At 49.6% G+C, this 18,670-nt stretch overlaps 5 protein-coding genes across 5 annotated transcripts; 1 reads left to right on the forward strand and 4 right to left on the reverse strand.

The window, feature by feature from the left end:
* Nucleotides 1-300: 300 nt before the first annotated feature.
* HOO65_060166 (putative endo-1 3(4)-beta-glucanase) lies at nucleotides 301-1,404 on the reverse strand (the record flags this gene model as incomplete). Its single annotated transcript, XM_071001068.1, has 1 exon — nucleotides 301-1,404. The coding sequence occupies one exon, from the start codon at nucleotides 1,402-1,404 to the stop codon at nucleotides 301-303; it is 1,104 nt and encodes a 367-aa protein (XP_070857516.1).
* Nucleotides 1,405-2,715: 1,311 nt separating this feature from the next.
* Nucleotides 2,716-7,093, reverse strand: HOO65_060167 (Vegetative incompatibility protein HET-E-1; the record flags this gene model as incomplete). Its single annotated transcript, XM_071003616.1, has 4 exons — nucleotides 2,716-4,479; nucleotides 4,541-6,398; nucleotides 6,441-6,490; nucleotides 6,560-7,093. The coding sequence occupies 4 exons, from the start codon at nucleotides 7,091-7,093 to the stop codon at nucleotides 2,716-2,718; spliced, it is 4,206 nt and encodes a 1,401-aa protein (XP_070857517.1).
* Nucleotides 7,094-8,936: 1,843 nt separating this feature from the next.
* Nucleotides 8,937-10,025, forward strand: HOO65_060168 (uncharacterized protein; the record flags this gene model as incomplete). Its single annotated transcript, XM_071001069.1, has 1 exon — nucleotides 8,937-10,025. One exon carries the CDS (start codon nucleotides 8,937-8,939, stop codon nucleotides 10,023-10,025), a length of 1,089 nt encoding a protein of 362 aa, XP_070857518.1.
* Nucleotides 10,026-11,314: 1,289 nt separating this feature from the next.
* Nucleotides 11,315-13,524, reverse strand: HOO65_060169 (putative transcription factor SEF1; the record flags this gene model as incomplete). The annotated part of the gene is made up of 4 exons (XM_071003735.1): nucleotides 11,315-12,282; nucleotides 12,320-12,435; nucleotides 12,628-13,062; nucleotides 13,157-13,524. The coding sequence occupies 4 exons, from the start codon at nucleotides 13,522-13,524 to the stop codon at nucleotides 11,315-11,317; spliced, it is 1,887 nt and encodes a 628-aa protein (XP_070857519.1).
* Nucleotides 13,525-14,506: 982 nt separating this feature from the next.
* On the reverse strand, nucleotides 14,507-16,288 carry HOO65_060170 (PIG-X-domain-containing protein; the record flags this gene model as incomplete). The annotated part of the gene is made up of 3 exons (XM_071003807.1): nucleotides 14,507-15,760; nucleotides 15,840-15,915; nucleotides 15,984-16,288. 3 exons carry the CDS (start codon nucleotides 16,286-16,288, stop codon nucleotides 14,507-14,509), a joined length of 1,635 nt encoding a protein of 544 aa, XP_070857520.1.
* Between the last annotated feature and the right edge of the window lie 2,382 nt (nucleotides 16,289-18,670).

The raw sequence follows: 18,670 nt of genomic DNA on the forward strand, positions 1-18,670 counted from the left end.
GTCTTTTACCCATTTGTAATCGCCCCATGTATTACACAAGACCCGTATGCGGAAGAATATGGCGATACTAATGGTGCAGAGTAAAGATAACTAAAGAAATGACATACGATGGACATAACGATGGTATCATCATATAACAGAAGACGCGAATAGAGGTTGAAAATTTTGCAATAAGGAAAACAGAATGAAAATGAGAAATGGACGTCTATGAGATGAATATATGGCCTTGTTCGTCATGGGGATGGTAGATGATGAAGAGGGCAGGGGCTTTTTAGGCTCCAAAGCCCTTGGGCTGCATACCTACCCAACTCCTAGCCAAGCCCGCCGGGGTCCTGAAGCAGTAAAATTATAGACAGCCAAAGCAGTGTTGGTTGGAGAGACTCCAGTGAAATAGCCTCCGGTAGGGTAGGTTTTGGGGGTTTCCTTATTAACAGTCTCGTAGACCTTGACGGAGCTGATGAGCCAGTAAGCCTTGGAATACAAATGGGGGTTAGCGCCAACAAAATCCACACATTCCTTAGCCATGCTAGTTAGATTCTTGTCCCATTTCCAGACACTGCCAGCCCAATCACCGCAGAAGTCTGTGTTGAAAACGAGGTTATGCTCATTAAAGTGGGAGCCAATGTCACAGCCAGAGCCACCGTTGAACTTAGCTATAGGAGCTTCCCAGGTGCCAGGATCGGGTACCTCATTCGAGATGTCAGCGGGGATAGAGTCGCGAGGGAAGAAGTACATGGCTATGTAGTCGGCGGTCCAGTCCAGAGCATAGACGCCACCACTAATCGCATTGAATGCGGTCCCAAAAGGGGCCTGGGTGAACTGGCCACAGCCTTGTCTACCTTCCCTATAGTGGCAGTCATCATGCTCTAAAACAGTAGTTTTAGCACTACCTGTGTTGATGATAGTACAGCCTGGGCCGGTGTGAAGAGCAACGTGGTTCGCAACATCTAGGTTAACGCCTTCGATGATGTCAATCTCACCTGAGTTAGGCCACTCTTTACCAAAGGACCAGAAGGCAGGCCAGATGCCAGGACCAGAAGGCATATGAGCAATATCACCGATGATGAGGGACCTTGTGAAGTTCTGCTTGGATTCAAGGCGAGTGCTCATACGGCCATTTTTAGGATTGACAGTGACATGGTCAGCACCCAGATATATATAGCCATCAACGCATTTAGCATATCCATTTTTCTTGGCAATCTCAGGCCCTACGTACTCGACGTAGCCATGGGTTGGGTCAGGCTCAGTGAAGAACTCGAATTCATCAAAGAAGTTGGTATGATTGTAGTTTTTGATCATCTTGTAGGAGGTAGTTCCAGTAGTACCAGTGGAGTAGGAAGCGATGGTGGAGGCGAGGCCGGCTACGGTCGCAGTCGAGAATAAAATCCTAGAGGAGGAAGACATGGTAATAGTATTAGGGGTGGAGTCTGAAGATTCAGGGCCTGGCAATAGGAAGCCGAAGAAGAAAGAAGAAGTGTGTTCGTTTAACCGAAGCTTTTGGAATGGTGATGCGGAAATGAGCGGGTATAGGTAAACAAGCAGGAAGGAGTAGCAACTCGGAGGGGTGTGTTTACAATAAGGAGTGCGGAAGAGAAAGGGTAGAATAGAGTAGCATGGTGATGCCTATATCAAAGAGGAGGGAAGAAAGGAAAAGGCTGCCAAATGAAGCTTTTCCTTTTCCTAAACTCTAGTCACTTGAGTGTTTGTTTCTGTTCCCTAGCACACGTGATTTGGTCGGTCGGACATGTTTCTATATGGCATTGCTTCTTATCTTTTCGTATTTCACTTGCTATTCTTCTTTCTATGAGTCTTCCTGTCGTTACATTTCACAAGCGTAGGCACTTGCCTTCTTCCCTTCCCCTCTTCTACTTCTCTTACTCATATCAAATGCCCTACCCCCACGTGGTCTATACGTTGCAACTAGCCTGTTCTTAGCCCTTTCCTTTCCAAAGCCGACTGATGTCCTTTCTTGTTTCGCAAACCTTCCGTGCTTTCTTCTTTGGGGGGATGAGAGAGGGAAGGAAAGAGCCGAAAATACGCGGATCATAACAAGTACTGGATATGGAAGAAAAGACAACAAGTTTGTTCATGGGGTAGCACAAGATAAAATTGTCCAACGTCGGTAAGTTATAGAGAGGTCGTGACATTATCTCAAGTCTTTCTAAGATAGTCGCGGCAAAAGGTACTCCTCTTTTAAGCTATAGTGTGTATACACAGCCTACTCTGTAAGTCACAAACTCAATTCACTTACTCGAGCTTTGGCTCCATCTAGCCTGCGTCTTCTCTTAGTTTCTAGCTTGAGAACTGAATTATGGGCTAGAATCACATCAACTTCATCCTACATATATTAGTACGCAGGTTGCAGATAGTCCCATGAATTCTTTACAAGACTTTTTGAGTTCTAAGTCGATTGTGAAGAAAAAGAGGACGGTAGGGTAGAACACTTAGAATCAGCCAACTCCCTTAAACGATAACTATAGAACTAAGCGATGGAAGGCAGCCTTCAGCTGTATGCTTTCAGTTTGAGTGGAGGTGTCCGGTTCGCTTGTAAATTACGTTACTAAAAGTATATGTGCATTAAAAAAAAAACTAAAACGTGGCGAAACAAGAGTTGAATTTGCAAAAGAACGGCTATAGTTGTGGAAAATGTAATCTATGATACAATGGAAGATACTTCATCTAAGGACATTTCTCTTTCATGATAGCCTACTGAAGCTAGTCTCCGGATCCAAACTTCATGATTATGATGCGGCCAGAGTTAGTACCGAGCCCGAGTTTAGTGTGGGCTATTGTGAATGACATAGGCCGACAAAATGGCGGCAGCCAAAGGATCCTTTGAGCGTTCTCCAGAATCCAGACATGATCGTTGCTGAGACTGTATGTGTGGGATCTAGAGTCAGGCAAAGAAGCTTGACTAGCTAGTGGTCCTGATGTTATTGGCTGCTCATCATTTCCAAACACCGCTGATGTCACCCGGGAATCATGGCCCTCAAGAGTCTGCACACACGCACCGGAAGTCGCATCCCAGATCTTGACTGTCTTGTCCCGAGACCCTGATGCCAGTCGCTGTCCATCATTGGAGAAAACCACTGATGTCACCTGGTTATCATGGCCCTCAAGAGTCTGCACACACGCACCGGAAGCCGCATCCCAGATCTTGACTGTCTTGTCGCAAGACTCTGATGCCAGTCGCTGTCCATCGTGGGAGAACACCACCGATATTACTTCTCGATGATGGCCCTCAAGAGTCTGCACACACGCACCGGAAGTCGCATCCCAGATCTTGACTGTGTTGTCCTCTGACCCTGATGCCAGTTGCTGTCCATCGTTGGAGAACACCACTGATGCCACTCTGTAACGATGGCCCTCAAGAGTCTGCACAAACGCACCGGAAGTCGCATCCCAGATCTTGACTGTCTTGTCCCAAGACCCTGATGCCAGTCGCTGTCCATCATTGGAGAACACCACTGATGCCACCCGGGAATCATGGCCCTTAAGAGTCTGCACACACGCACCAGAAGTCGCATCCCAAATCTTGACTGTGTTGTCCCGAGACCCTGATGCCAGTCGCTGTCCATCATTGGAGAACACCACTGATGTCACGCCTCGATGATGGCCCTCAAGAGTCTGCACACACGCACCGGAAGTCGCATCCCAGATCTTGGCTGTGTTGTCCTCTGACCCTGATGCCAGTCGCTGTCCATCGTTGGAGAACACCACTGATGTCACAATGCGGCTATGGCCCTTAAGAGTCTGCACACACGCACCAGAAGTCGCATCCCAGATCTTGACTGTGTTGTCGCAAGACCCTGATGCCAGTCGCTGTCCATCATTGGAGAACACCACTGATAATACTTCTCGATGATGGCCCTCAAGAGTCTGCACACACGCACCGGAAGACGCATCCCAGATCTTGACTGTCTTGTCCCAAGACCCTGATGCCAGTCGCTGTCCATCATTGGAGAACACCACTGATGTCACGTAATGTTCATGGCCCTCAAGAGTCTGCACACACGCACCGGAAGTCGCATCCCAGATCTTGACTGTCTTGTCGCAAGACCCTGATGCCAGTCGCTGTCCATCATTGGAGAACACCACTGATGTCACGTAATGTTCATGGCCCTCAAGAGTCTGCACACACGCACCAGAAGTCGCATCCCAGATCTTGACTGTCTTGTCATGAGACGCTGATGCCAGTCGCTGTCCATCATTGGAGAACACCACTGATAACACGCCTCGATGATGGCCCTCAAGAGTCTGCAGACAGGCATCCCAATTTTCTTCAACCCTTGTCTTTATCTTGATCCAACCTGGCTCTTCATGACTAAATACTTGCCTTATCAAGCTGTTGCTAGGGCTGAATATGAGTGCCGAATTGTAGACTTGCAGGGGGGCAATCTCAATACCCCTCGCATTCAAGAGGAGAAATCGGTAGGCGTCTTTGACAATTTCTTGAAGGTGCTTTGATGCATTTTGCTGCTGTACAATGTTAGATCTTGCTTTTCTGTAAAGTTTATCCTCTCCATTTATAGCCACTTACCAGACAAGATTCTAATTTCCCAATTGCTCGTACTCCAGTATAGACGCTTCGTAACAGACTAAGAGCTTCTAGCCATTGGAGATATTTCGTTTTGAAGAAGGCCAATATCTGATCATTTTCACTAGCTCTTACATCTACAGGCGAGTCATGAAGATGATCAACCCAAAATGTGCAAGAATATCTGATAGCAGCCAATGGGTCAGGATCAGGAGGAGAAACTTCATCGATGAGAGACCCTTGAGCCTTCAGGTGGTAAATATCGCGTTGTAGAGTTTTGCAGAGGAGATCCAGTGATCGCACGAAGATCATTTCGTGTTGCTGCGCAATGTCAGAGGGTAGGACTTGGTCCAATGCTTGACCCAGGAAGTAGTCCTTTGCTGACTGGTGGATGAAGGAGACGGCATTGTCATTAAGAGTCAAGAAAGACCCGCATGACTTGATGACTTCTTCCACCTCCTCCATGCCCACGCCGGTCAGTCCTTCAACAAGGACGTGTAGCTCTTCCAAAGAGATGGGTCGGTATACAACCAAGACTTTAGCAATAACGTCTTTGCAAAGCTGAGCATCTTCTGACTCAGATATCTGCTGCAGCATTTGTTTGTATAGAGCATCAAGCCCGGGTGGAAACGACGTTAGTTTAGTCAAGGTATGGCGTTTGCGTGTTTTTTCATTGGAGAGCTCTTGACAAACCAGGGCCACCCACAGAAAGGTGCCGTGAGCATTTGATTGTAAATGATACAAGACAGCGGCCTTCGTCTCGTCGTCGTATTTCCTTTTCTGTGCAAGCTGATCTACCTTAAATTTGATGTAAGTGTCGACCGCTGCAGAGACTGAATCCTGGTTGATTTCAAGGTGTATTTTGACTTTTTGCTTGGCGTCATTCAGGCTCTCCTCAATATCCGGCCAATTACGGCTTGATACAATCCATTTGGTGGCGGAAGACTCAGTGATGAAGTCAAGTAGGTGCTGCCGTTCCACAGTACACTCATCCAGGGCATCGACGACTAGAATGGCATTCTTCAAGCTTGGATCCTTCAACATCTCAGTTGCTATTGCGCGGACCTCAAACCAAGCAGACTCGTTTTCAAATAGCTTTTTCCCCACGGAATCATACTTTTTCCGGACGTGCTTGGTAAGCTGTGGATTGCAATCTGCAAGGTGATAAATAAGCCCGCGTAGCACAGACGTGGCAGAGCTCAATCGATGACCACCCGTGGCTTGGCAAAAGAAGTAGTAGGGTGATGTTAACGGATCCAACTCCAACTCATCGATGATGCCACAAAGGAGCATCGTTTTGCCCTTGCCAGCATCCCCTTTGATCCAGAGGATTCGGCTTTCCGCTTCGTTTTTGAACTTCCGGAAGTCCTTGTGTTCGAGAATCCATTTGTACGAGTCTCTCAGTAAGCCACCTTTTTTGTATTGGATGTTCTTCTTGTCCGTTCGGGGATCGGTCGTGTAGAGGTCTCTTAGACACTTATTATCCTCTTTATCGTGATGCCTCTTTTCTTGTTGCTGTGCTTGATTCTGGATTGCTACATGGATGTTTTCAAGACTGACTTGCAAATCAGACGCTGTGTTATTGAGATCACGAATTTGCGTTTGGATCTCTTGGGTATTGTACTGCTCCATATCGTGCAACACAGTATTTTCAGTTGCCTTGATGTCATTGAGCTGGCCTGCCCAGTCATCGATCAAAAACATGTCCCTCACAAAAGTGGCGGCTGGACTGCGATGGTAGAGACAGATGCTTCTGATTTGATACAAGAGGAGCTTTTCAAAGAGCTGTGTGATGTTCTTCTCCAGTGTGTCTCGTAGCACGACTGTAGTTGTATGTCCCTTATTCTCCTCAAGAAGCAAACTGGTGAGGTTCCAATACCACTCTGTTCTGCCTAAGACATACTGGATGCCTTTTTGATTTTCAACTGCTTCGGTGATGGGGTTTTTCAAGGCCTATGCAATGTTAGCCGCCAACAGCACGCTTTGTGTTCTTTTTTTCGTAGACCAATCGCAATCACATACCTCTATTCCAAGGCAGACAGTTGCCCATATAACAGCAGCTTCTGGGGCCACACGGAGAGCTCTATCCATGATTCCCATCACAGCCTGCACTGCTCTCAAACCATCGTCGACATCTTGCACTAGGGCAGCTTGCTTCTTTGTTTTTTCGATCCCTTGCTCAGCAACCTCTCTCATTTGAGATGACGTGACGTTTAGTTCCGCTGTCACCTTGCCTTCGATTCGATCGGTAGGTTTCACGCTTAGGTGGGACTTGGATAAGATAATCTTCTCGAACGCCTCCACTAACTTTGGCTCTTTCGATCTCGAGTCTTTGTATGCATTTCCCCATATCCTCTCTTGCAAAGTGGACAATGCCACCGGCTCGGGCTTGGGCGGTGATGGAGGCGTGGTGGCGTCTAATAGCGATGGAACTTGCTCGGGTTCTAGCTTTACTGCAACATATGAGGGGGCGGCCGGCGACGTAGCTTGGCCTGGCCTTGGAACAGGCGCTTTTCTCTTTGAGAAGTAACGTTTAATTTTGTTGAAAAAACTCATAATTCCGGCTCTCAGGGGCGTGTATTGCTATAGTGAAAGAAGATCAACTTGGACAATGAATGAGTTGAAGATGGGATTGCTTTGTCGATACTATAGCATTCTTGATACCAGATGCGGGGAAACTTGTATTGACGCCAAAGGCTGAGTATTTATTGGGCTACAAGCATCGTCTTACTTTCGCCATGACCCTACCCTACCATATGCATGGCTGTTAAGCGATGCATAATATGCAGCATACATTTCGCCCAAGAGGCATGCGATAATAAAAAACAGAGATAAGGGACGTTTCGCTTTCAAAAAGGGGTATGGAATTCAGGTATATTGCTCTAGTTGTCGCATCGCTTTTCTTCCATGTTCGCTCAAGTAAATGACCACTACTAGATATGATAGCATTTACCTGCACACCACTTCCAGGCACTGCAATATCAGCTACTAAATAGCTTGTATTTATGGTCAACAATCCAATTGCTTGTATTTCTCCCCCCCCCCCCCAGCACTAGCCAGTCACTCGACATCATAGCAATCAGAGCAGTACGTACAAGTCCTGCGACAGAAAGACCGACCCTACCTGTACCCCAGTCCCCAGGTGACAGACAGCATTGCCACCCTGATTGCCAGGCCCCCCAGATTGCCTGTTAGTACTCCTACCATTAAACAGACTAAATAGGATAATGACAGGCGTATCAACACCGGCTATGAGGCTAAGCCTGCCACATCATCGATGCCGCCCCCTATAACGTGGCACTGATTCTGCCAGTACAGTTTCTGGACTTGCTTTGGGGCAGCCATGAACAGTGCTACCTTGTAGTAGCACTTTCGACATCTGATCAAGGGTGTTGATAAAACGATAAATTGGCATAGGGATAATCCTAACATAGTTGGGTGCCGAGAGATACCAAGTGCTAGAAGGCTAATATCTAAGCAGTGGAACATGGGTCTAGGGAAGGTTACCTTCCAGTCTCGGATGAGCCATTAGCCTCGTCTATCGTGTGCTGTGATGCTTTTATAGACTTGGCTTTCTTATTCATCCGTCGGAAGGATCTGTGTTCATTGAGTCCAGAGAGTGAGTGCGCGTCATCCAGAGTGTGCTATCTGATGAGGTCACGTGCAACCGCTGTGTGCAGAATCTGCCCAGGCGGTGAGACACCTGCCTCCATGTGGAGGAGCGAGGACGGATGATCGCATGTATCTTTTTCTATGTTTGCAAGGCATTATATTAGGGTTTTGATGACTCTCCAGGGTTAGGAACGAAGTAACAGTAGGTAGACGTACAATAATACAATAATGCCAGAGTTAGGACGCCAAATATATACAAGCCGTGTAGAGATTTGGCCACTAAGCTAGTTAGAAGCAGACCCCAGAAGACTCCGGCTGAAGTCCGGATAAATCGATAGGGACCAACCCCTTATCAGGTAGGTCTTCATATAAAGGAAAAGGGGTAACGAAACCTGGTAACAAGTAGGACATAGATCTGTAAGGAAACTTACTTGGAATTACAGGACATATATTCTCACAAGCCGGAAAATACAGAGCAGGCAAAATGCCGCACAAGGGGCATAGCCGAAGCTCAAGTAGAATGTCGTCCAAAGAAGGTGAGGCGCGCTAGTAAATAAGGTGCAGGAAAAGAGCCCTATGATTAGGTCGAGACAACCCCCAAATAAGGGTTAACGCATCGAGCTGTCTCGCTAGGCACACTTTTGGCTACTAGACAACGCGTGTATGGGCTGTGAATACGACATTCCCATTGGTCGAAATAATAGTGTCGCGATCAGAAAACTCGCCATGACGCAGCATCGTGACCTCCTTTGGTTAAATCACACTGCCATCAGAACCACCCAACATAATGCCTTCATCTGTACCTCTCCGCACTCTTCTGCCACGTCCTAAACCTCCTGCAGCACCGCCCTCTGCTGAATCCATCGCATCCCCTGTCCGTCCTGCCAACTCTTTCATCGATACCTTCGCCGAATCTTCTACCATTCCTCCCACAAATTCCCCTCCAAACCCTCACATTTTTCTTTCTACTAACCCTCCTACCAGCCCTTGTGGGAACCCTTCCGAAGCCCCTTCCGAAGCCCCTTCCGAAGACTCTTCCGAAAACCCTTCTGCTGACCCTTCTGCTGACCCTTCTACTGCACCTCTCACGAACCCTCCAACCAGCCCTACCAACCCCGCCAACCCCGCGGGGCCTGCTGTCATCTTTGAGCCCCCTCCTCAAGTCGAATACACGACGAAGCAAGACCTCCTTGCCGGAATCAACCGTTGGGCTTCCGAAAGGGGCTATGGCTTTGTTACTGGCCGTGTCAACAAAAATGTGCATGGAAAGTCCACTATTACTTATACCTGCGATCGATATGGGCCTCCCCAATTCCGCTCAATCAACCGACGCCGCATAACCAATACACGAAAGACTGGATGCCGGTATTATGTGCTCGGCAAGGAGACTAATCATGGCACCTGGCTTGTTCAGCACGCATCGAATTCAACCTCCTGCGTACACAACCACCCCCCAACGCCAAAGAAGTACCACCCCCAACATCGTTATTTTACAAGCGACGACAAAGATCTTTTGAAGTGTCTTGTTAATGCTGGCGTTAAACCAAACTGCATCGTTGATGTGCTGCAGCAGCGCGGCAACAGCGTGTTTATACACCGAGATGTCTATAACGAGGTCGACAAGATTCGGGCTTCGGGGAATCATGACAATGACCCAACCCAAGCTGTTTCTAGAAAGTCCAAATCAAGCCACAAGCGGGTGCCGCGTGTTGGTGGGAAGACAGGCGGGCTCCAGCCCCAACAGCGCAAGTGCACGAAATGCAACTCAACAGGGCATAGCAGCCGCTCAAAAGCATGCCCTGCACGGCCGCAAGCCACAAAGGAGGCAGTGGCGGAGCTGGAGAGCTGTGGCAATGAAGGAGGGGATGGCGAATAACTACTTGCTATTAAGCGCATATTGTAGCGCATTTTGTTGTACCCAGACAGTTGATTTGCCTAGCGAGAGCTTTTATGCAAGTACAGTGGCGCAGGGACACTCCATGTCAAGTTGGACTTGAGTTTGAATTTGAGCATTTCCATCAAATTTCATCCATGTCCTATCTATCTATCTTTCTCGGCATTCAGCCCGCTTTGACTGGTAGCCCGTCGACAATCCGTGCCCAGGCCACCGGTCCGACCTTCCGGCCCGAAAACGCCCGGAATTCCGAAATGAGTCTGTTTTGCGCCCAATCTTCCAAGTTCCATCAAATCCTGCCGGAAAAACTCAAAACCATGGAGCCATACCTTCGTGCAGAAGTTGCTGCTCTCTTCCAAAGGCAGAACGTCTCTGATCGGCGCGATTGCCAAACGGTCAAGCCCGACATGACAATCCAAGAAAACTAACAGCGGCGTGAACCGCCCCAACTAACTCTAAAGACACCAGGAAAAAAATCCCACTCCCGACAGAAGTCTCCCCAATGAAAAGTGCCGAGTACCTGACGTTCACCCCGGCCCGCCTCCGCTCCCCTCTGCTTCCGCTAGGTGAGATAAAGTCGGATGACGAACCCCCCCCCCTCTCCCCACCTCTGACACAGCCGTTGGTTCTCCCCATAGGGAACCACTCCCCTCGCATTCAACACCCTCTGGAAATCTATTGCTTGCACAAACCTTCACCCAATCTCGCTCTTTGCTGCTTGACTGCTTGAAAATGTGTTTGCCTCAATGCTTTCCATTTCTGCTTTTGTTCCTTTTGCTCTTATCTTTCCTTCCCGCTTTGCTCTTCACCTGTCAGGTAATCGACCCGAACAAAGATCCCTATGGCACCGCTGGTGACCGGGGTTGGAGGACGGATTGATGGCCTACACAGGCCCATATACGGCGGCCGAAAAAGCAGTCTTCTTACGGCCGAATCGAGAAGTCTGGACTCGAAAAACCTACATTTTTCTTGATCTGATCCCACGTCATAGAGATCCACGGAGCCACGACGCAGGTCAAGCTTAGATAGTTTTAGGTAGAGAATAAATACAACAACAACAACAACAACAACAACAACAACAACAACAACAACAGTTCCATCAAATCCCGCCCGGTTAGCTCAATCGGTAGAGCGTGAGACTCTTAATCTCAAGGTTGCGGGTTCGACCCCCGCATTGGGCTCAATTCCCAGTGCTCCAGAATATCTGGAATCAACTTCGAACCATCCTCCGGGACCTTCTTTTTTTTTTCTACTTGCCTTTCATTACCCTCTCAACCCATCGTGGGAAATCCTGGCTCTGTCACGTCATCCCAGTCAAGATCTCGCATGAGTGCATCCCAGTCAATATCCTGCAGCTGTTCAGCTGATGCACCTGATGTCATAGACGGCATCATAGTACCCAAGTCCTGGCCCAATGCCTGGTTGTAGTATAGGCCCTGGTCTTGAGCGCCACTATCCACTTGCGTTGTGTCTACGCCCTGGCCCATGGCGATGCCGTCCCCCGTGGCCACGACTACGTTTTGTAGTGCTACCTGTTGATGGGGCTGCATCGTCGCGGTGTGAGGCTGTATATGCGACTGTGTCTGCTGAAGGCCAACAGGAATCTCCGTTGCTGCTATTACCGCCTGCTCGTCCGCACTTTTTCCCTGCATTCCGCACATGCCCTGCCTCTTGCGCTGCAAGCCTTCTAAAAGCACCTTCCAACGCCGCAGAGAGTCAAAAGTTAAAGATGACCCAATGCGCTGGTGCAATTCCGACATTGGTCCAAATGGCGGCAAGACACCCCTCAGCGACCAGAACGACTCCATGATCTTGAGTGTGCGAAGCGGCATATCATTTTCTCGCACGGAACAAGCACGCAGAGCAGTACGACAGTTGCTAATGTTAGCCGTGGTAGCTGAGGCACTATCGCTGCCTTCATTTCTGGTATTACCGCTGCAAGTCAGGAGGCTCGAAAGGCTGCTCGTCATGGACACCCGCATGATGATACATGCTGCCTCAAGGATGTGTCGGAAAACATAAGAGGGTGCATGATGTAAGAATCGGATCGACGCCTCTAGTTTAATAGCCAGGTCAACAAGGTTGGTGGCTGTTTGGTATGCCCGCAGCATATTGTGCTGTAGAGTTGGACTCTCCGGGTCTGGCTTAGGCGTAAAATAGTAAGCCTGGATCTCCAGCCGCGTGCACAGCAGCGTAAATGTATCCAGATCTGGCTCTAGGGAGTTAGCCTGGGCAATAACTAAATCCAAAGACATAGCATACAACGGGAAACTTACCACTGGTATTCATCCATAACGCGCCCTCGCTGTCAAGCTCCGACTCGAACAATTGGATAGTCGACTCGGAGACAGTGTTGCTCTGTTCCAACACGGCAAACATAGTTTTGGCTACACTATTGCATTTAGCTTGTGCCGTGAGCAAATTTTTGAAATATGGGGAGTTGTCAAACTGTCTCGTTGCTCTAAGCGCGTGATTGAAGAGCGCAAGGCTAGGAGGACAGCCATTGATAGATGATACTCTGCCGAGTTGGTTCTGTTAGCCTCATAGTACCTATCCATCTACCAGTCTAAAAAGCCGCTCTTACCTCTGTCCCACAATATTGCAACCAGCCCACGAATAGGCCGCCTCTTCGTCGCTGACATCCATCTTACGAGGGCCAAAGCAAAAGTGCGCATGGCCGCCCTTCATCGTATGCAGCCCAACAACCAAGCTAGCGCTCACTGCGATGCTTGCATAGGTCAATGCCGGGTCCGACAACAGCCGCTCCGTCGGCAACGACCACATGCTGAGAAGGAGGAGTGCATTTATCGATGCTACTGGTACCAGATGGCTGCATAGCACCGGCCAGATTTCACGTGGCAGCGCCTCAATAAGGAACTCAAACGTCGTTGCGGACCGGGCATAACGACGGCTGACTATACAAAGAATCGTCCAGAACAGCAGCGGGCTTTCGGTGTATGTCTGGTCTGGGTCGCGACTGCGAATGATGGGGAAGTATGGGTGGAAATGCTCAAAATACCTATGTAGCCAGACGATAGCTAGATTAGTCTGTGTGTCAAATTGGGCGGGTGGTCTGTGCTTAGAACTCGATTGTTAGCGCGCTGTAGACTTACATGTCGAAGTAATAGTCAATATCTGCGCACGCAAAAGCCTGGTTGCCTAAGGCCCGTGGACATGTAGCTGTCTTTTTTTCGATTTCTGGTGTGTGCCGCGTGGTGCTCTCCACACTTCCCGCCGATGATAGAATTGTTGTACTGGTGTTGACTCCTGCTGTTGCTGTTGCTGTTGCTGTTGCTGTTGGCGCTACTGGCGCTGCAGGCACCGCTAGCTCGGGTCTGGGCACAGATACGGAGAGCTGTGGCAGAGTCTCTCGCAGTGCAGAAGGCAGAAACCCCGATACCAACGGACGTGGGATATCTGGTGACGGCTCAGTAGATGGTGAAGACAGAGAAGGCGGGCGAAAGGACGGCTCAGCAGCCATACTGGTTTTGACAACATTTTTAATGGAATTTAGCTCCTTCTCTAGCTGCTCAAGCTTGCTGTCGACGGTAAGTTTTTTGGCGATGGGTATTAGTAAACACAAAACCCTAAAGATAATTGGATGGACACAGAAGCCCCCTCACCTCCTCCGTGTAGATCGCTTGTGCGACTTATCAACCACACACCCAATGCCCAGTTTTGTACAGCGTGAGCACGGTGCATGATTGTCGTTCTGGCTGGCGTTACACTTGACCTATTAACCCGTTATAATACCTTTAGTTAAGCCCCTCTAATTAACATTAGGGTTAAATTTTTGTGTGCGGGGAGACTTTACCTTCGAGTCTCGGCATCCTGTACACGCTGTGTTTCGCCGAATCCGGTCCGTGGTGGCGGCTGTTGCGGCAGTCATGGCAAATAGGAGACAAGGACAGTGGTAACAGGCGCGTTCTGATGAAAAAAAAAAAAGAAGAAAAAGAATGACAGGCAGGCTTTCTCTTCTAAGAGGCAATTAGCAACAAGGTCTTTGGCCGCGCTCCTCGGGCCGAAAGCGGCGAGTTAGATATACTATAAAAGCTTGGGAGCCCAGTAGCAAAAAGGGATGAGCTCCTAATAGCACAGTAGCGCTTCAACAGCTATCATGCGCCGCGGACGAATGGAGTAAAAAGTAAGAAAAAAATATGGCGAAGAGGGAAGGAAAATAGCAAAACAACAAGAAGAATTCCGACATCTATCACAGTGTCAACGTGGTCAAAGAGGTGAAAAGAAAATTCAGGCCGAAAAAGAAAAATGTCCTGTAAGATAGATTCGTTCGTATTCGTCATCAGAACTAGGCGGTGACACATTAAGTGGGACTAACTAAAACGGAAAAATAAAATATTACTAAGCTATTGTGTAACAGACCTACCCGCGGTCGTACAAACAAGGGACGAGGACGGCCCTTGAAGCCTCCTTCCCGCTTTGTCAGGCTTTCTCTCTTCCATCATCTACTGCGACTTCTTAGCCTTCGTCTTGGTCTCCGCCCCATCTCCCTTCGTCTTCTCATCGCCCTTCTTCTTAGGGACCGTCTTCCTAGCCATGCTCGCGCCAGCAGAGAGACACCAGACAACCCACACAAAGCCAGCGATCACGGCAGCCGCAGTGCCAAGCTCGACCCATCCGCTTGCCCTAGCATTTAAAACTGGAACGCTAACACGGCTGGTCAGCTGAGCAGCCGCTGCCGATGCTGAGGCTCTTTGAGTAGCCGGCTCTGGCGTAACATGCCAGAACACTGTGCCCTGCTCAAACAAGGAGTCGTAGCCGACGTTGGCGCGGTCAAAAGGGTTGTTGCCAAGCTTATCGGAGTCCGATGCAGGGACGGCACCGCAGGCCCAGAAAACCGCCGGGTAGGGGATAGCAAGATCGGTGTAGCCCGTGTTCGACGGCTCGAGATAGCGCAGGTGCAGTGGGATCTCGACAGTCCATGGCGCGTTAGCGGTGGAGCCATCAGCATTAACAGCCGCGGGCGGCACGAGATCAAGCAGCACGGCAGATCCCCAAGTCGGTGTGGCGTACTCGGGCTTCTCAAGGTCTACGGGAGAAGAGGAGTAACGCAGGGCGGATATGTTCTTGGACTGGGCGAACAGTTGATCAGCCAACTGGTAGCGGTCGACAAAGATAGAGCGCGGCAGAGTGAGGTAGACATGTGGAGTGCATGACGTCTGTTCAGACGTCTCAGGCGGGGCGCCAGAGCTCATCTGCAGTTTCCAAACTGGGTGCAGGCCAGTAGGCGGCAGGAAACGGGCGGAAAAGGTAGCCTCGGCACGCTGGTGGCGCGAGGGAAACGAGAAAAGAACAGCCGAAGGTTTCTTGCTTTCGCCAAGCACAGACACAAGCCCGCCCATGCCGACCTGACCAGGGTTGAGATGAGCAGGCACACCTTTAGTGAGGATGCCGACCTCGGTGCGGTACGGGGCCTCGCTGCTGTCGGGCAGGCTAGAGATATTGATGGTGTGTTTTTTCATGGGCCAAGTCATGATAAGGCGGACGATCTTGGCAGCCTTGTCGTACGAAAGATCCAGAGAAATAAGATCTTTCATGTGACCAGCAACTTCATTGCATATCTCTACAGACTGGCCCAGCGGACAGAATTTGGCTTTGAGAAACTCGGAGAATGCGTCCAGGGAAGCAACCGGCTGGTAGAACTGGTAGACATCAGAAGGCGCTGATGGATTGTCCTCGGCGAGCCTCTTAGTAAAGGCCTATACTTAACGTGTTAGCAAGCCCGAGTCAGGCCGTTTTACACCATATGGTGCAGGGTGTTGGGGGGGGGATGGTTACCTCCGGGTCAGAGCAATCCAATGGGCCAAAGGCCTCTGATACAAAAGCACAGAGTGCAGGGCTGTCGCAAGATGGACTATTAGCACAGCACACATCTGATCCTCCCCTCCAGCCATCCTATCCTTAGATCTTTGGTGAACTTACAGCTGCTCCACAGCATCTATGTTCTTCTCCAACGCCGAAAACAAGTGGAACCCCGGCGTCACGCGTGCCGTGAACGGGGCAACCGACTCGTATGGCCGCGTGCTTGCCCAGCGCAAGTGCAGCTCGGAAAAGGACTCCAGGGCCAGGCCAACGTTTTCTGGTAGCTCACTCAACCCTACAGTGAAGCGATCCTCGCGCATAGCCTCGGAAAGCGCCGGGCCCGAGATTGAGGTCTCTGTTAGTGCCAGGGCATCGGGCTCGATGGACTCCTCGGGACGGTGCACAAAGGTGATGCGATGACGCATGATGGGCGGTGAGAGTAGGCTTGTTTGGCGGTATGTGCTAGGAAGCAGGGCGTTGCTAGGCGGGTACTTATCTCAAGTGGCGGTTGGTAGCAAAATGCAGATACTACTAGTTACTTAGCGCTTCTTTACTATAAACGAGGCTTTATTACGACATCGCCGTCAAGTTGAAGCTCAATCCACAAGAAGCTTAATGCTTCGGCGAAGCGAGAAGCTTGGAGCTTTAGGAGGATGATAGCCAATCAAAGCGCAGAATTATGGCAAGGGTTGATGATAACACGTCAGATGTTTTGACAGCTGCATGACTACAGCGCCAGATGCTGACAGCTGCGGACGGAATACCAAGGCTGGCTTAACTCCGTCCGTCCAGCTTCCTCCAAAGAAGTTGCCTTTTTCAGTCGGCGTTCAAAATACGGTCTAAGCATTTCGGGGAACACGGAGACGCAGAGGACTAGAAGCGCAGCTTGCATGGAGAATTTCGGCGCAAGCGAGCCCAAAAACGGTGATATCTTCACTCGCTCGTTTCAATTCTTTTCTGCTTCTATTTCTTGGCTCTATCTTCTAGCATCTTGTTTGATGTTTGAGATTGATGAAGAGGGGGCGGGGGGGAAGGGTGTGTGGTGAATGGCCTTGGTAACTCCGGGTCGACGGCCTTTAACTCGCTGCGCTTGTCCGCTATTTCTCGCTGCCTAGGCTCTTCGCTAAGATCAGATGTTGTTTATGGGAGAATAGAAACTTGGTCGAATGCAACAGAAGAGTCTGAGCGCGCGTTCTAGACAGGGGATTGCTTGTAGTAAATAGAAGGTTATAGAAGAAGGAGATGAAGAAGAAGATGCAAAAAAAGGAAAACAGCCAGGCTATGGCAGGGGCTCAAGGGCTGACTATGGCGGGCAGAGAATGCCCAAATCGCAGTCAGACGGCAGTCCAGTAAAATGAGAAGCACTGTCGGACAAGAGCGTATATCTGAGCACGGCTTCGTCAGGGAGGAGAACAGGATGGAAGGACGGCAAATGCAATATGCACATGTGCCATATTTTATCTCATTCCCAGATGCCCGCCATGTCATGCTCGAGGGAGGAGGAAGAAAGAAGAAAAAGACAGGCAGGCAGGCAGGCAGGCAGGCAGGCAGGCAGACAGACAGACAAGCAGACAAGGCCAAGGGCCTACATCTGTAGAGACACTGCGATATAGACGTGTAGACATGCATAAACAACACTCCGCTCTGTGGCCCAAGAAAAAAGAAACCATCCGAGGCCCCGACCAGGCATATCTGATAGTGCCAACACAAGGAAAACTTGCCTATTTGACGCCCGCTAGCCTGTCGGTGCGCTGTTTCCGGGCGTATCAGTCCAAGCATTTTGATCTCCTGCTCTCCTCACTCGGCCCCCTCACCCCTCTCTCTCCTCCTCTGGCATAAAATGCCCTGCCATATTTATTCCCCATTATTAATACATCCTTACTAGCAATAATCCCTGATGAAAGAGGGCTTCCTCATTAGCTAGACGTCTGAGGCCGTTCGATTTATTTTTATAATCAGGCATAGTATTACATTAATAGGAATTTGGGGCCTTGGACTATCAACTTCGGAACATCCAACCGTGGGAGATTCTAGCTGGCTTAGCTAGGCCCCTCTTTTTGCAGACGAAACATAACATGCGATCCTGATGAGATTTGAGAGGTTCATGTACACCAGTGCCCGGCTCGCACACCCTCACGCCCCCCTTCCCTCTCTCCACCTCTCTCCTTTAGTATCAGGAATACGAGAGCACTTTGCTTGTCTTGCCCCTCTTCTCGCCCTCGCAATCTAGGCAAAGAAAACGAAGAAAACGAGGAGGGGGGGGCGTCCAGACTTCTTTGTTGTTGTGTTTTTATCTTTGCTATAGTAAACAAGTTTGTCACTTCTTCAACTGACACCCACGAAGTAAAGAAAAAAAGAAAAAAGAGCTGCCACCCCCTTGTCTGTGCTGACTTAGCCATGGATCGGACTTCTCCATGTGCCGAAGTAGAGAGAAAAAGGAGGGGAAGACAGGAGAGAGGAGAGAGCTTCCTTTGCTACCGTTACTTGGCTGCTGCTGCTGCTGCTGGTGCTGCTCCTCCTCAGCCAAGCCCGCCATCATCGCCGCCCAATGTATTTGGGGTTTCCTTCGACGTGCCAACATCAGAATTTATTCCCCGGCGTGCCAGAGCCAAAACGCCAAGATAGTATTACGCGTCCGCATTTTTTGCGGTCGTTGTTGTTTGGCAGATGGACATGTGTCGTTGATATGTGCTGTTGATTTAGTGGGATTTGGCTTTTCTGGCGGGGATTCTGTCAACACGGACTCGATACCAAGAACTTTGTTCACGTAGCCCAAGCCCAAGCCCCAAAACCAAGCCTAGGCGAAG

The sequence above is a fragment of the Ceratocystis lukuohia genome, assembly GCF_044167205.1.
Source record: "Ceratocystis lukuohia strain C4212 chromosome Unknown Supercontig6_pilon, whole genome shotgun sequence".
Taxonomy (NCBI): Eukaryota; Fungi; Ascomycota; class Sordariomycetes; order Microascales; family Ceratocystidaceae; genus Ceratocystis; species Ceratocystis lukuohia.